Genomic DNA, 18371 nt, shown 5'->3' with positions numbered 1-18371 from the left:
TTGAAACTAGAGAATATTTATTTATTTGAAGACTGTATTTTTCCTAATGTTTTCTAGTATGATTTGCATGGTCTGTTCTCTGGATTTGCATTTTTTTTCATAATAAGTAAAAGGAAAATGTATTTGGCATAATTGTGAGATACCTTACATGACCTAGCAATACCTTCAAAACTAATTGTATACTAAAAAACACATTTATGTTTAAAAACGTTATATATATATATATATATATATGATTGAAGTACAAACTCAATTTTCTCAGTTTGTCAAATTGGAAAGGCCGTAAAGCTTTAATTAAATTTTATTGATGCTTTAATTTGATTTAATTTAGTTTCTGATTTGAATTGTATTGATCCTTTCTATCCTTTTGTACACACTGTTGCATGTACCAACAATATTCTCTTGTTGCCATGTTGTTGGTATATTTGAAATTGTTTCTTTAAAAAACATGAAGCCTTTGATGTTTATGAAAGGCTTCACTCACCACGACATAAACACACAAGTAAATATACGTGTTTGTAATGGTGTTTTTGACAACATATCGCTTCATTATATTCTGTCTGACTTCATCATAAATATCAAATTTTGATAATATAATATTTCCCACTGTACAGCACGGACACGCGAAGGCATCGTTATACGGCAGCAACCAATGGGAACGTGTCGTGATGATGACGCGCTCTCGCAGTGGCGCATGCGTAATTTGCGTGGTGTGCGCACGTACGCACACTCTCGTGGCGCTGCAGAAATGGCGGCCGTTAGCGGCAGCGGTTCGTCGCAGCTACCCTGTGCTTTTTCACCCAAATCCCGACAGTACTTAGCCGTGTGCGCACAGGACGGCAGGCTTCGCATTTGGAACACAGACAGTAAAACCCTCCAGCGGGAATATGTGCCTTCGGCTCACTTGAGCACCACTTGTACATGTTTAGCGTGGGGACCATGCCGGACAGTCAAGGTACCGTGGAGCTAAGCTAGTTAGCAAAGGCCCGGGAGAGCCTTTCGTGCTGGTTTCTTATACCAGTGCACAACGCCGGAAAATAAAAGTGCTGCTTTTCTCAGATAGCGCTGGTGTAATGTTGCTAACGCAGACGCTTTAAGTTTTCTCTCTGGCTATCTCCGTTAGCTTGAGAGCTAACGTTGTTAGCACGCACATGTTCCCACATGTGGTGGCCCCGAAAATGGAGTCAAGTGTTATTTCAGTTCGCGCTGTCACACCAAAGATTCTCCCGGAAAGCATCCGCTATTGCGGATTCACACTGGGCAGAGTTTGTAGTCTGTGGTTGAAGGTGGTCGGTGCGAAGAAACCCACTATTTAGGTTAGCCTTAGCCAACCGTTTCAAAAGCTTTGCTTGGCTAATGCTAACCTAAATACTGACGTGACAGTTCTCTCAGGTGGGCTTCAACAAGTTTTTGTGATATAATTAAGACTGGACCTTCATTATGAGCAGTTGGATGTATTTTTTTTTTCCTTTTATAATGAATTAGACTGCTCCAGAGGGATATTGGGTTTCTTGTAATCTGAATCTGAGAGTGACTCTTGCTTTGTTTTAGGAGGGGCCTCAGAGGAAGAGGAGGAAATCAGAGGCAGGACAGGTGGAGGAGAGGGCAGACCTGTTGGCAATGGGCACAGCAACGGGCAGTATGTTCATCTACAGTACCGCCAAAGGAGCGCTGCACTGTACGTTGGTGAGTGGAACACCCTCGGATAAGAGTTCTCCACCATATCAGCATTTGCACTGAGGCCAGTGTTCTGCTTTAATAAGCCAAATCGGCATTGTCAACACACCTGTGCCGTGATCCATGTCAGATCTTCCGGTCAGAGGTCACGCCTACCCACTTTAGTAAATGAAGCATAGAAGCTGCATTACTGGTGTCGTGGCCTGATTGGTCATCCTGCCTTCACTGTGCATGCATCATTTCAGGGCATCAGCCGCGATTCACTGATTATCGCCTCTTTCTGCTTAAAACTGCACTCCGGTCATCGTGTATTTCAGTGACAGATCTCTGAAACTTTTGCACTCCGGTCATCGTGTATTTCAGTGACAGATCTCTGAAACTTTTGCACTCCGGTCATCGTGTATTTCAGTGACAGATCTCTGAAACTTTTGCACAACAATCAAGTCCACATAAAGTAAAAATGATTTAAAATAAACTACAGAAAGTCCTAAAAATCATCTGAGATTGATAAAACCTGGCGCGCCTGACACTCTACACCCAAACCAATCAAAGGGAATGATGTGATTAACCATCAGATGACAAAGTAAAATTTCTTCAATCATTCTAAACTCAGTTTTAAGGAGAAACGAGGTGATAATTGGTTAATTGATGCTGATGCTCTGAAATGATGCATGCACAGTGAAGGGAGTGGGAACGATCAGATAGCGACACCAGAATGTCATCTATTTATATCTTGCACTTTAAATTAGCAGCTTTTATGTGGTGTTACAGCAGCATGCCAGTTCCACATTGTTCGGTGGATGATCCACATGGGATGCAAAAGTGGAAAATCAAATTTGCTCACTACAGGAGTGGAAACCACACATTGCGTTCACCCTCCAACTTTTCCAATGGAATTCTAAGATCCCAAAGGGTGTGCTGAGTGAACTAAATTAAGTTATAATTATTACTTTTATCTGTTACATGCCCAAATGAACCCACCCAAATATTTGATAATATTTATTATGGTACACTAGCACCAGAGTCATTCATAACATGTAGCGTGAGGTAGAGTGCACTGCTTACTATTATTGTACAGGCAGTGGATATCATTGCGGTAACTGTGTGGAGGAAGGTTATTATTGCAGCGGTGATTTGACACCCTGCGGTAATGGTGTGTTTTGGGTAGTTTTGAACTTTGATCCAGCCCTGCATGCACTGCGCAGATTGAGATGTTGAACTAGCTTATTAATATGATTGGTACAGGTGCCAATGTAGCATTTTCAAGTGTGTCAATTTGAAGTGGATCTTTGAAATTTTTGCCTGCTGTATCCATTTGAATACCCAACTTGAATCGTATAGAGTAGTTCATTGTGGCCCTTTTGTTCACACAAGCTATAGATTAGCGCTAATCGTACTGGAGGTAAGCGCTGCTATAGAGTGATGTCATGGGACATGTTCATAGCGGAGCTGCACGGTGCCATGGTGTTGAGTGCATTGCTACAATTTTTGACACACGAATTGATCAGTGCATGACCTTATCCTGTAAACACCAAGAGTCTGTTAATGCTTTTGGTTTTGATGTCCACCACCCATCTATTTGTGAGCTTCTCGGGCTTTTGTAATCCATTTGGCTTGCCGGTGTAGAAACCTATTTCCAGAAGGGAGTTAAAAAAAAAGTCTCCATATTCTATCTCTGGACAATTTACACTGCCAAAATCTGTCGCTGGCAAAGAATCGGTGTCATTACCACCAATCAACTTGGCTTTCTGTTATATCTCAGTCTGCTTTTATAAGGAATGTTTTAAATGGTGAACTTGTCTGCTTCTATCACCATTGCTGATGAGTTCTCAACTTCAAAAATTTTATTTTGCAGAGTGGCAACTGTTGGTTTGAAAATACCCCAGCTGTGCACTTGAAGCCAGTGGAAAACTATTAGAGATTTTTCAGTGTATTAGTGATTTTCCAAGTGTTGCTTGGAAATGTTGCCTTGCGTGTGTTGCACCACCACTCACATCCTCATAGTGAAATGGAGCAGAGAAGGATTTTCATAGAACAAAACCAATAGGCTTGCATCTCTCGTATACCTTCTGACAAACTGTAGCTGAAATTTCTCATCTTTTTTGTTTGAAAATCCTTCTCTGCTCCACTACACCATGGAGTTGCAACCACAGAAGCCTATAACTTCTTCAGTGTTGTCTTGGTGACTCACTTTCCTCACTCCCCTCCCTCTTGCACAGTCCCTTAAGCGACCTTGACACTTGCACGAACTCCACCCCTGCACTGTCACGCAATCTTGAGTGCCAATGAGTAAACTCATTGCAAACTATGCGAGGCTGTGTGCCAGTGCACAAAGAAAATTTTGAAATGTTGTGCTACTTGCATGACCTAGCCATGAACATTGTGCAACATATTTGCAAACACAGCATGTCAGTGCATGTCATTGATTGGAAAGTGTCAGTGATTGAGTCTGTCACTGTATTCGAATCCATGTGACAGACTCTGTATTGTAGTTCTGTCATCTTGCCAATATGGGAAAATAAGCTTTTTATGACTAAAATGGAACTGAGAAATATCTTTGTTTAGCTTATTAATAGCATGTAGTAATTAAACATTTTCTAGGGAAGGTCCCCCAGACCAACCACAGCCCCAATGTCATGAAAAAAAATTTCAGTTCCCCCCCTTTTTTTTGCAAGGGCCACTCATCATTGGAAAAGATGCATAGCTTGATATGATTAAAAAAAAAAAAAAATTCAGTTATTTTTTCATGTGGTAGCATTATTGTTATGGCTTTGCTTTAATCCCTGTGCATGAAGAAATGTACGTTGTCTGACTTTGAATGGGAAATTCAAAAATTAACAGGTTGGTTGGTTTCAGCCCCACTGTAAACCTCTGACATGTTAAAAAAAATTCTAAATGTCAATCAGATGGTTTTCTTTTTCTGTCAGGATTGTGGACACAGCGGAGGAGTGAACTGTGTTCATTGGCACCCTGAAGACAATCTGTTGTACAGCGGCTCAGATGATACACACATTATAGAGTGGGACCTGCAGACAGGAAAGATACGCTGGTCAGTAACTACTTTCTATATCCTCTCCACACTCAGAAGGGGGAGCCATCTTAGAGTTCGGAGCAAACTGGATCCACATTTTTCTGAACCGTCAAATTGTGTCGTGATGAACACATTGCATTTTTTGGCTGTGTATGTGATGGTGGTGTCTTAATTTACGGTTGCGTCTGTTGACTGTGGGCAGGTGTACGATAATCTTGCCTTCAATGTGTCAGGAGGTTTTGCTGATATTCTGATTGATTAAAAACGGGGTTATTGGGAGAAATACGCCTAATATGACGCGCCCATCCCAAAAAGGGGGTAAGCTTTCTGAAACCATTCCTCATGCTTTTAGGAATTTTGTGAAACTTGGTACACGTCCTTGTTATAGGTTGGTAATACACACGTTGTAATATTGTTCGAGTTGGGTCTATTTTACCAGAGTTATGGCCCTTGGTTAACAAACCTAAACACTGCCGGGTTCATGGCAGCCTGCATTCTGAAATCAACTCCTCACATATTTAGGATGAATTTCGGGAAAATTAGTACCAAGTCCTTGAAATGTTATCAGAATGTAGCAAGCACTTGTACCAAAGCAGTATTTGCCAGCGGGGGATATTGTCCTCTCAGAGCTCTCTTGTCCAGACTTGTTTCATATTTATTAAGTCGGTTGTGAACATTCCTTTGTTCTCCCTGGATAACTATTAATTTTTAATTCATTCCCCACAGTAGGCAGTACCCCCAGTACCAACTAAGCCGACCCGGCAACTGCTCTGAGAGTGTGCACGAGTAAAATTTCACATGGTTGGATTTGTGAGAGCATGATGAGTGTTTGATTTGTTGGCAGCGAATGTAGGACATCGCAATTGTCAGGCTACTTTTTCAAAATGCGACAGAGTGATATTTGGAGTCAATTTCAAGGTCACAGCAAGAAATTCAAGATATTGTCATTGCCACCCTTGATAGCACAAGAGTAAGTGGGTGTAGATGATGGATGGATGGATGGATTGATTGGTAAAGGGATATAGTATAATACCCATATGCTGCCAATCAAAATGCTCAGCATACACACTTAGACTGACAGAGGTGCACACGTGAGGCACTTTATATACAAGGTTAGAAAATGCTGTGAAATTAAACACCTCTACTGGTGGTTGGCTCTCACTGCGATATTGTATCACTTCCTGTTCCGGAGCACAGCGGTGTTTTGCTGTATCTGTTAGCTGTTTAATCTGCGCAGTTAGATTGATCTAGATAACTAGATAACGATTTGTTTCACAGTGTAATCTTCACGTGCCTTAACTAAAGCACTCCCTCTGCTGAATCACCTCTAAATTATTTACACATTATTCACTTCGTGTGTTTTTAGGAATCCGCTAGCTTAGCGCAGCTACTAGCTCTTAGCCGGTTTAGCATGGCGGCTTCTCCTGTCTCTCCTGCACTTTTCTGCTCTGGGTGTGAAATGTTTAGTTATTCCTTGGCCTCCTTTAGCAGTAATGGTACTTGAAATAAGTGTAGCTTATTCGTAGCTTTGGAGGCCAGGCTGGGCGAATTGAAGACTCGGTTCCGCACCTTGGAAAATCCTACAGCTAGCCAGGCCCCTGTAGTCGGTGCGGACCAAGGTAGCTTAGCCGCCGTTAGTTCCCCTCCAGCAGATCCCGAGCAGCCGGGAAAGCAGGCCATCTGGGTGACTGTGAGGAGGAAGCGTAGCCCTAAACAGAAGCCCCGTGTACACCGCCAACCCGTTCAATCAATCAATCAATCAATTTTTTTTTATATAGCGCCAAATCACAACAAACAGTTGCCCCAAGGCGCTTTATATTGTAAGGCAAGGCCATACAATAATTATGTAAAACCCCAACGGTCAAAACGACCCCCTGTGAGCAAGCACTTGGCTACAGTGGGAAGGAAAAACTCCCTTTTAACAGGAAGAAACCTCCAGCAGAACCAGGCTCAGGGAGGGGCAGTCTTCTGCTAGGACTGGTTGGGGCTGAGGGAGAGAACCAGGAAAAAGACATGCTGTGGAGGGGAGCAGAGATCGATCACTGATTAAATGCAGAGTGGTGCATACAGAGCAAAAAGAGAAAGAAACAGTGCATCATGGGAACCCCCCAGCAGTCTACGTCTATAGCAGCATAACTAAGGGATGGTTCAGGGTCACCTGATCCAGCCCTAACTATAAGCTTTAGCAAAAAGGAAAGTTTTAAGCCTAATCTTAAAAGTAGAGAGGGTGTCTGTCTCCCTGATCTGAATTGGGAGCTGGTTCCACAGGAGAGGAGCCTGAAAGCTGAAGGCTCTGCCTCCCATTCTACTATTACAAACCCTAGGAACTACAAGTAAGCCTGCAGTCTGAGAGCGAAGCGCTCTATTGGGGTGATATGGTACTACGAGGTCCCTAAGATAAGATGGGACCTGATTATTCAAAACCTTATAAGTAAGAAGAAGAATTTTAAATTCTATTTTAGAATTAACAGGAAGCCAATGAAGAGAGGCCAATATGGGTGAGATATGCTCACATTTCTAACCGTTTTTCCCCACTCGGCGACACACCCGCCGAGGATCAAACTCTGGTTATTGGCAACTCTGTTTTGAGAAATGTGAAGTTAGCGACACCACCAACCATAGTCAGTTGTCTTCCGGGGGTCAAAGCAGGCAACATTGAAGGAAATTTGAAACTGCTGGCTAAGGCTAAGCGGAAATTTGGTAAGATTGTAATTCACGTCGGCAGTAATGACACCCGGTTACGCCAGTCGGAGGTCACTAAAATTAACATTGAATCGGTGTGTAACTTTGCAAAAACAATGTCGGACTCTGTAGTTTTCTCTGGGCCCCTCCCCAATCGGACCGGGAGTGACATGTTTAGCCGCATGTTCTCCTTGAATTGCTGGCTGTCTGAGTGGTGTCCAAAAAATGAGGTGGGCTTCATAGATAATTGGCAATGCTTCTGGGGAAAACCTGGTCTTGTTAGGAGAGACGGCATCCATCCCACTTTGGATGGAGCAGCTCTCATTTCTAGAAATCTGGCCAGTTTTATTAAATCCTCCAAACCGTGACTATCCAGGGTTGGGACCAGGAAGCAGAGTTGTAGTCTTACACACCTCTCTGCAGCTTCTCTCCCCCTGCCATCCCCTCATTACCCCATCCCTGTAGAGACGGTGCCTGCTCCCAGACCACCAATAACCAGTAAAAATCTATTTAAGCATAAAAATTCCAAAAGAAAAAATAATATAGCACCTTCAACTGCACCACAGACTAAAACAGTTAAATGTGGTCTATTAAACATTAGATCTCTCTCTAAGTCCCTGTTAGTAAATGATATAATAATTGATCAACATATTGATTTATTCTGCCTTACAGAAACCTGGTTACAGCAGGATGAATGTTAGTTTAAATGACTCAACACCCCCGAGTCACACTAACTGCCAGAACGTTCGTAGCACAGGCCGAGGCGGAGGATTAGCAGCAATCTTCCATTCCAGCTTATTAATTAATCAGAAACCCAGACAGAGCTTTGATTCATTTGAAAGCTTGACTCTTAGTCTTGTCCATCCAAATTGGAAGTCCCAAAAACCAGTTTTATTTGTTATTATCTATCGTCCACCTGGTCGTTACTGTGAGTTTCTCTGTGAATTTTCAGACCTTTTGTCTGACTTAGTGCTTGGCTCAGATAAGATAATTATAGTGGGCGATTTTAACATCCACACAGATGCTGAGAATGACAGCCTCAACACTGCATTTAATCTATTATTAGACTCAATTGGCTTTGCTCAAAATGTAAATGAGTCCACCCACCACTTTAATCATATCTTAGATCTTGTTCTGACTTATGGTATGGAAATTGAAGACTTAACAGTATTCCCTGAAAACTCCCTTCTGTCTCATCATTTCTTAATAACATTTACATTTACTCTGATGGACTACCCAGCAGTGGGGAATAAGTTTCATTACACTAGAAGTCTTTCAGAAAGCGCTGTAACTAGGTTTAAGGATATGATTCCTTCTTTATGTTCTCTAATGCCATATACCAACACAGGGCAGAGTAGCTACCTAAACTCTGTAAGTGAGATAGAGTATCTCGTCAATAGTTTTACATCCTCATTGAAGACAACTTTGGATGCTGTAGCTCCTCTGAAAAAGAGAGCCTTAAATCAGAAGTGCCTGACTCCGTGGTATAACTCACAAACTCGCAGCTTAAAGCAGATAACCCGTAAGTTGGAGAGGAAATGGCGTCTCACTAATTTAGAAGATCTTCACGTAGCCTGGAAAAAGAGTCTGTTGCTCTATAAAAAAGCCCTCCGTAAAGCTAGGACATCTTACTACTCATCACTAATTGAAGAAAATAAGAACAACCCCAGGTTTCTTTTCAGCACTGTAGCCAGGCTGACAAAGTGTCAGAGCTCTATTGAGCCGAGTATTCCTTTAACTTTAACTAATAATGACTTCATGACTTTCTTTGCTAATAAAATTTTAACTATTAGAGAAAAAAATTACTCATAACCATCCCAAAGACGTGTCGTTATCTTTGGCTGCTTTCAGTGATGCCGGTATTTGGTTAGACTCTTTCACTCCGATTGTTCTGTCTGAGTTATTTTCATTAGTTACTTCCTCCAAACCATCAACATGTCTATTAGACCCCATTCCTACCAGGCTGCTCAAGGAAGCCCTACCATTAATTATTGCTTCGATCTTAAATATGATCAATCTATCTTTATTAGTTGGCTATGTACCTCAGGCTTTTAAGGTGGCAGTAATTAAACCATTACTTAAAAAGCCATCACTTGACCCAGCTATCTTAGCTAATTATAGGCCAATCTCCAACCTTCCTTTTCTCTCAAAAATTCTTGATAGGGTAGTTGTAAAACGGCTAACTGATCATCTGCAGAGGAATGGTCTATTTGAAGAGTTTCAGTCAGGTTTTAGAATTCATCATAGTACAGAAACAGCATTAGTGAAGGTTACAAATTATCTTCTTATGGCCTCAGACAGTGGACTCATTTCTGTGCTTGTTCTGTTAGACCTCAGTGCTGCTTTTGATACTGTTGACCATAAAATTGTATTACAGAGATTAGAGCATGCCATAGGTATTAAAGGCACTCCGCTGCAGTGGTTTGAATCATATTTATCTAATAGATTACAATTTGTTCATGTAAATGGGGAATCTTCTTCACAGACTAAGGTTAATTATGGAGTTCCACAAGGTTCTGTGCTAGGACCAATTTTATTCACTTTATACATGTTTCCCTTAGGCAGTATTATTAGACAGCATTGCTTAAATTTTCATTGTTACGCAGATGATACCCAGCTTTATCTATCCATGAAGCCAGAGGACACACACCAATTAGCTAAACTGTAGGATTGTCTTACAGACATAAAGACATGGATGACCTCTAATTTCCTGCTTTTAAACTCAGATAAAACTGAAGTTATTGTACTTGGCCCCACAAATCTTACAAACATGGTGTCTAACCAGATCCTTACTCTGGATGGCATTACCCTGACCTCTAGTAATACTGTGAGAAATCTTGGAGTCATTTTTGATCAGGATATGTCATTCAATGCGCATATTAAACAAATATGTAGGACTGCTTTTTTGCATTTGCAGAATATCTCTAAAATTAGAAAGGTCTTGTCTCAGAGTGATGCTGAAAAACTAATTCATGCATTTATTTCCTCTAGGCTGGACTATTGTAATTCATTATTATCAGGTTGTCCTAAAGGTTCCCTGAAAAGCCTTCAGTTCAAAATGCTGCAGCTAGAGTACTGACAGGGACTGGAAGGAGAGAGCATATCTCACCCATATTGGCCTCTGTTCATTGGCTTCCTGTTAATTCTAGAATAGAATTTAAAATTCTTCTTCTTACTTATAAGGTTTTGAATAATCAGGTCCCATCTTATCTTAGGGACCTCATAGTACCATGTCACCCCAATAGAGCGCTTTGCTCTCAGACTGCAGGCTTACTTGTAGTTCCTAGGCTTTGTAAGAGTAGAATGGGAGGCAGAGCCTTCAGCTTTCAGGCTCCTCTCCTGTGGAACCAGCCCCCAATTCAGATCAGGGAGCCAGACACCCTCTCTACTTTAAAGATTAGGCTTAAAACTTTCCTTTTTGCTAAAGCTTATAGTTAGGGCTGGATCCGGTGACCCTGAACCATCCCTTAGTTATGCTGCTATAGATGTAGACTGCTGGGGGGTTCCCATGATGCACTGAGTGTTTCTTTCTCTTTTTGCTCTGTATGCACCACTCTGCATTTAATCATTAGTGATTGATCTCTGCTCCCCTCCACAGTATGTCTTTTTCCTGGTTCTCTTCCTCAGCCCCAACCAGTCCCAGCAGAAGACTGCCCCTCCCTGAGCCTGGTTCTGCTGGAGGTTTCTTCCTGTTAAAAGGGACTTTTTCCTTCCCACTGTCACCAAGTGCTTGCTCACAGGGGGTCGTTTTGACAGTTGGGGTTTTTCCTTAATTATTGTATGGCCTTGCAATATAAAGCGCCTTGGGGCAACTGTTTGTTGTGATTTGGCGCTATATAAATAAAATTGATTTGATATGTTGTTTGATCTTTTTAAGGATTTTTATTTTTATGATTTACACAGTAAATGGAAAGCAGACCGTGCAGCAGTAACCAGTTTATGTGTGAGTCCCGATGGCAAGCTGCTGCTTTCAGCAGGTCACACGATCAATATGTGGGACTTGGACACCAAGGAGGTTTACAGGGTGAGTCTCACTCTCTTGCTTATTTTCTGAATCACTGCTGCCTTTGGCCTATGCTTCTTTGATGTTTTGAAAATCTGTTGGTCTCGCCTTTGAAAGCACTATGGCTTCAGTTGTTGTGCTGATTAGTTTTTGGTTTTCTCTCTGCAGAAGTTCACAGGTCATTCCACGGCTGTGACGACTCTGTGCTTTGCCACTACACGACCTCCTGACAGCAGTGGACTGTATTTCTTGTCTGCGGCTGCACATTGTCGACTGCTCAGCGTTTGGTACGTAACAGACAATCGAGCTGTTGATGTATCAGTGATTTTTACATTTGATATAAAATGTACTAAAACTGGAAAACATGTATGATGTGCTTTGAGAAACTTATATGAAGTTGTCTTCCTGTAGGCAAGTACGAAAAGATAAAAAAGACAAGAACTCCGTGTTGTCCTTCACATTGACAGATGAACCACAGCACATTGACCTGATTGCATCCAAGAGCAAGGATGAGGTAATGCTTCTTCCTGTTTCGGTAATTCCAGAGAACACAGGATTTAAGCTCGGGCTCTCCGGCGTTGCTCGCCACCAACTAGCTAGCTAACAATGTTGGAGCACAGAAGACACCAGTTTCCAAACTGGAATATCTCCAGTTATTTACAGCTTCGTATACTGTAATATGTGAATAATTACTGATGGTTATCATTAAAAGTAGTTAGTGAAGAATCAGGCCTTGACATTAAAGGTTTTGTGCCACTTGCCCAGCCAGCGCTCTTTCTCTGCTGGGGGGAGGGATTGGTCTAGTGGTTAAGGTGTTGGGCTTGAGTCCAGAAGATCATGGGTTCAAATCCCCGCCTGACTGGAAAATCACTAAGGGCCCTTGGGCAAGGCCTTTAATCCGCTATTGCTCCCGGTGTGTAGTAAGCGCCTTGTATGGCAGCACCCTGTCATCAGGGTGAATGTGAGGCATAATTGTAAAGCGCTTTGAGTGTCTGATGCAGATGGAAAAGCGCTATATAAATGCAGTCCATTTACCATTTGAACCTCGTTTAAATAGCCCATATTGATCAAAATAATGCCTTTATCAGGCAGACTGCTAGGATTCATCTGATCGGCACGTCCCTAGATACGCTCATAATGCACAGTTTAACACCTTTCCAGAACAACTGATGCAAAGCATTAACTTCACCCCAAAGACTTTTCAGTTGCATCGGACAAGTGGACAACTGTTAATGACAAACGCTGATAATCTGATAATTTTTTTGAGAACTGTCCATATCTGTGTGTGCGCGCCATCATGAGGATATATGGCATCATTGAAGGTTGGCACCTCTGCTTTGTGTTCAGGAGTCCAAGAGCCTGTGAAACTGATCTGATAATACCACACAATCTGTTTTTAATGTGACTCTGTGCTGCAAATTGGACAAAGTCTTCTCTCAGGATACTGAACAGTTTCACTTGATATATTTTGGGGTTTTTAATATGCTGGCTGGCCAGTAAGGTAATGCTAGGAGAAACTGGTTCACGGATAGTATGTTAGTTCAGTTGTGGCGAGAATGTAAACTGAGCTAACATGGCCCACTTGGAACCATAACCTGCCTATTCAAACAGAATGGTAAAGTGCCCCCCCCCCCCCCCGCGACTTTGTGTCCGTCACTCCGTCCGTCTGTCTGTTCATCTGTTTGTGCTCGGCAGAAGTCCAGTCCTATGCCAGGGTCTTCAAATTCACAGAGAGCATTCTTGGGACACAAACCTTGAACAAGTTCAAAGGTGGCTAATCTTGACCTATTCTAAGGGCTCAAAAGGCCACATTCAAGCCTGACTGTTACGACAGTTGTCGTAAAGCGGGACTGGTTGATTGCTGCGGTGACACTGGATGGCTCCTGTGCGAAGCTTAGCTAAACGTAGCATGTGGACATCGCAAACTTTTAGAACTTTCAAGTTTTTAAAATAATAATTTTTCAGCATGTCTGTGTCACGGAACGACAGACAGAGAGAAGATGGCGAGAAAGATGGTTTGAAAAAGTCTAAGGACAAGAATCCGTGGAATTGTTGCTGGCTTCATCAACACATCTGAAAGATAAACGGGAAAAGCGAACTGGTAAGAATTTTTTTTCTCTCTGTGAATTTTCCTCGGATTTCACAATTTTCATTTCACAGCCCTGCAAACAATGAGCACAAAATCATATATTATAAGTGGACATGGTAAAAGGTCACGTGTCAAGCTCGTAACCAACTTGTTCATTGATTGGCTGTTTGAGTCACTCATGAGGTGTTCATGAAGGGATGTGATGGGGTGTTTGAGTCAGAGACTGAATGCTTGGGGGTGTATTCATGCAGCCGAGCTTCTATGTTCATGATGTAAATCATTTAATGCGTTTCACTGAAAGTATCGAATACTGTGTTGCATTTTGTTTTAATGTGTCACCTTTAATAGTGTCTTCTGCAGACATTTCTTTTTTAAGCTTTTGTTTGCCAAAACCGATGTCAGCCTGATATAATTATTCATCCTTATTGTGTGTTTTTTTTTTTTGTCTTCAGTTGATGTAATGTATGATTTGAGTTTGGCTGTGTATTAAATTTTACTGTTAAATGTGTTCTTAACACTATATACAGAAATGCAATTCCACAACGCCGAAATGCAATTTTCTGTGCTGTCACACTTATGCAATATTGTGGGTGTATAAGGCTAAGTTATGACCATGGCCAATAATGGTGATGGGTTTTTTTTGTTTACAGGCAGTGAAGCTGGCAGTGGTGTGTAAGGATGGACAGCTGCATTTCTTTGAGCACTTTTTAAATGGGTAAGACTCTTTAAAATATTTCCAAATATTTGAGGCACAACAAATGGCAGTGTTATTTAAGTGTGGAGGAAAAAGTTGGTGGGTTTGATGGCAACCCCCCAGTAGGACTTCTGTTTTAAAAATAGCAAGACATCAACCAAATAAAAAGTTACAATAATAAAGCTTATTGCTACATTTCGGTGTTACATATAAAGTTCCGCCACCAGTATATGAATGCAGCATCCATGCATTGTAATGACACTTTCTGTCAAGTTAAAAATGTCATCTTTTCCCGCTTACAGTAGCAATAAAGACAAGTTAATGTTGGTTTTTCTTTGATTAAAAAAGACAGGCAGTGAGAGATGGATGGACAATTTAGATGCAGCGCATCTGCTGTGTTAATCTGGTAATGGTGAATAATTTTTTTCCCAAGGCCTTCAAATATGGCCATTAGGTATTGTGAAGACTTTGCATCTGCCCCTCCGTTTGTGCTTAACATAAGTCCAGTTGTATTACTGCCAGAGACTTCACACGCACAGCCAGTGATGAAAGTTTTCCAGAAATTCCCAGAGATCCGGGTTTTTACTGACGCAGTGAACGTTTCCGTGTTATTTTTGACAGTATACGTCAGAATCCATTTATGTTCCACTCCCAAATGGTGGTGGTAGTGTGCCGTGTTGGTTTGCAAGCCGCCAATAATCTCGAAAGAAGGGTTATTTTTGGGGTGGGGGTGGGAGTTTGTGTATTTATTAAGTCATATTTTTGGGGACTTCGCAGTGGTTCTCCTAACGGTTTACTGTATTGTGTGCATTAAAAGTTTTCTACTGGTAATTGCACATTAAGTGGAGCTGATGGGTGAAGCTACACACAGCTGCTAAAATTGCTAATGCTGTTAACATTTAGGTGAGAGTTCAACTCTCAGAAAAACAAACAGGGAGGTAAGAGATTTTTTTGATTATCACTTGCATTATGCATAAAAATGTTGGCATTAATGTACTTTTTATAATAAAGTCAGGATCTAAATAGATAAGCAGTGATTTTCCTCTCACCTCTATTTTTACATGAAATGAAAAGTGAATAAATGAATTTAGTACCTTTCAATATAAGCAATATTTGTATTTTAAAAAAGAAATGGGCAAAAGCCAAAGAAAAAGATGAATGCCAGCAGGAACTGGGATTGTCACCAGGGAAAACTGAAAACCAAGACATCTGTACATAAGGTGGCCAAGAATTATTTAACAAGTTGATGTATTAATGTCATAAATACTTCTATTGTTCCATTTGTATTGATACTGAGAATTATTATTTTTGAGTTCTTTCAGTTGTCATTTTCTTTACTGTGTACTTTTTCTGTATAAATTCTGCCAGAACATGTAAACGTTTGAGCACAACTATGTATATTATAGCTATGCTTTGCACTGGAGATACCAGTTAAACAACTACAAGTTAGAAAGAAGACTATGCTCATACGGCCGAGGGTATTTGAGCATTGCCTTAAATTTGATATTACAGAGGGAAATTAAGATGAAGCATCACAATAAGTAGAAGCATTGCATTTTGTTCAGGCACCGTGTCAGTCATGACTTTACAACTGATCCTTTTTTCTTCTTCAGATGTGGCCATTTTTCCCTAAGACTGATCATGATAAATACCCCTTTTCTTTCTCACAGGCCTTGTAAGAAGCCGTTTTTTCCCTCGTGCTCGGTGCAGATTTCTGACACAAGTGATTCTCCGGTGCCGATCCCTTTGCTGGCAGCAGCCCTCAGAGCCAACACTCAGGCTGTGCTGTTAGCTTATGGCAACCACCTGCAGCCTGTAATAGAGAGTGTGGTGAGTACACAGGAGCCTGTTAAAATGTGTGTGTTTGAGGTTCATTATACTACAGTCATACACTGTTCTCTCTGTTTAATATTTCATTTTGGACATCTGTGGTTAATATTTTGAACAGCTTGTATGCTATATAATGCAGGTGGGATAGCCATTCCTTTGATACACACTCCCCATTTGCTTTATTAGATGCATCTGTGCTGCAGCTGCTACTAAAAACGAGTATCTGATTGGCAAATTGTGGCAGAAACTATGCATTTACAGAAACTATGCATCAGCAGATCAATTGACCATCAGAGTGGAGAAGGGTGACGTCCATGATTTTAAACATGGCACAGTTCTTCCCAGATAGATATACCTGTCCAGAAAAGAAGCATCATCCAGTGAGCGGTAGTTCTTGGGCAAAAATGGCTTTTTTTATTGCAGAAAAACAAGAATGGAAATGCAGCAGTAGCTTGAATTAGCACCAGCTCTTCTGCAAGGTGTGCAGGAGTGCATATCAACATGTTTATTAGACCCCATTCCTACCAGGCTGCTCAAGGAAGCCTTACCATTATTTAATGCTTCGATCTTAAATATGATCAATCTATCTTTGTTAGTTGGCTATGTACCACAGGCTTTTAAGGTGGCAGTAATTAAACCATTACTTAAAAACCCATCACTTGACCCAGCTATCTTAGCTAATTATAGGCCAATCTCCAACCTTCCTTTTCTCTCAAAAATTCTTGAAAGGGTAGTTGTAAAACAGCTAACTGATCATCTGCAGAGGAATGGTCTATTTGAAGAGTTTCAGTCAGGTTTTAGAATTCATCATAGTACAGAAACAGCATTAGTGAAGGTTACAAATGATCTTCTTATGGCCTCGGACAGTGGACTCATCTCTGTGCTTGTTCTGTTAGACCTCAGTGCTGCTTTTGATACTGTTGACAATAAAATTTTATTAGAGATTAGAGCATGCCATAGGCCCCACAAATCTTAGAAACATGGTGTCTAACCAGATCCTTACTCTGGATGGCATTACCCTGACCTCTAGTAATACTGTGAGAAATCTTGGAGTCATTTTTGATCAGGATATGTCATTCAAAGCGCATATTAAACACATATGTAGGACTGCTTTTTTGCATTTACGCAATATCTCTAAAATCAGAAAGGTCTTGTCTCAGAGTGATGCTGAAAAACTAATTCATGCATTTATTTCCTCTAGGGTGGACTATTGTAATTCATTATTATCAGGTTGTCCTAAAAGTTCCCTAAAAAGCCTTCAGTTAATTCAAAATGCTGCAGCTAGAGTACTAACGGGGACTAGGAGAGAGCATATCTCACCCATATTGGCCTCTCTTCATTGGCTTCCTGTTAATTCTAGAATAGAATTTAAAATTCTTCTTCTTACTTATAAGGTTTTGAATAATCAGGTCCCATCTTATCTTAGGGACCTCATAGTACCATATCACCCCAATAGAGCGCTTCACTCTCAGACTGCAGTTTCTTTCTCTTTTTGCTCTGTATGCACCACTCTGCATTTAATCATTAGTGATCGATCTCTGCTCCCCTCCACAGCATGTCTTTTTCCTGGTTCTCTCCCTCAGCCCCAACCAGTCCTAGCAGAAGACTGCCCCTCCCTGAGCCTGGTTCTGCTGGAGGTTTCTTCCTGTTAAAAGGGAGTTTTTCCTTCCCACTGTAGCCAAGTGCTTGCTCACAGGGGGTCGTTTTGACCGTTGGGGTTTTACATAATTATTGTATGGCCTTGCCTTACAATATAAAGCGCCTTGGGGCAACTGTTTGTTGTGATTTGGCGCTATATAAAAGATTGATTGATTGATTGATTGATTGATATCTGAATGCATAGCACATTGACATTTAAAGCAGATGAGATACAGCAGCAACAGACCACACTGGATATACCACTGCTGTCAGAACAGGAAACGGGTTACAGCCGGCTCAGCCTCAACAAAATTGGATTTTGATAGATAGAAATTGGAATTGATAGATTTGAAATTTCCCAGGTCTAAGTCATTCTGCTGCAACGTTTACAGTGCATCTGGAAAGTATTCACAGCGCTTCAGTTTTTCCACAATTTATGTTAGTCTTATTCCAAAATAGAACAATTAATTTTTTTCAAAGGTCCACTCACAACACAGCATGAAAAGTTTTAGTGAATTTTTGGAAATTTATTAACCCTCTGGGGTGCGAGGGCATTTTTTTGGACGGTTCACTCACCTGGCATAAATGTTTTATTACTGTTGTTAACAGTTCTCCCTGCATCCCACAATCAAGTTTTGTGTCTTTTTTTTTTTTTTTTTTTTTTTTTTTAGGTCAACCTGTGCTTTCAGAATATATATGTTTTTGTTGTGTTTTATACGTGTAATAA

The 18371-nt window shown here is 41.1% G+C and overlaps 1 protein-coding gene across 1 annotated transcript in view; it reads left to right on the top strand.

Moving 5' to 3' along the window:
• Positions 1–721: 721 nt before the first annotated feature.
• wdr43 (WD repeat domain 43) overlaps positions 722–18371 on the top strand; it is a 30598-nt gene continuing 12948 nt past the window's right edge. Inside the window, exons 1-8 of the mRNA XM_034159359.1 lie at positions 722–955; positions 1552–1686; positions 4605–4726; positions 11294–11414; positions 11562–11680; positions 11805–11907; positions 14133–14197; positions 15847–16006. Coding sequence (XP_034015250.1) covers positions 749–955; positions 1552–1686; positions 4605–4726; positions 11294–11414; positions 11562–11680; positions 11805–11907; positions 14133–14197; positions 15847–16006 — 1032 coding nt within the window. The 5' untranslated portion in view covers positions 722–748. The remainder of the gene's footprint in view (positions 956–1551; positions 1687–4604; positions 4727–11293; positions 11415–11561; positions 11681–11804; positions 11908–14132; positions 14198–15846; positions 16007–18371) is intronic.

This window comes from Thalassophryne amazonica, chromosome 19 (genome assembly GCF_902500255.1).
Source record: "Thalassophryne amazonica chromosome 19, fThaAma1.1, whole genome shotgun sequence".
NCBI lineage: Eukaryota > Metazoa > Chordata > Actinopteri > Batrachoidiformes > Batrachoididae > Thalassophryne > Thalassophryne amazonica.
This window is presented reverse-complemented; position numbering and strand designations above follow the sequence as displayed.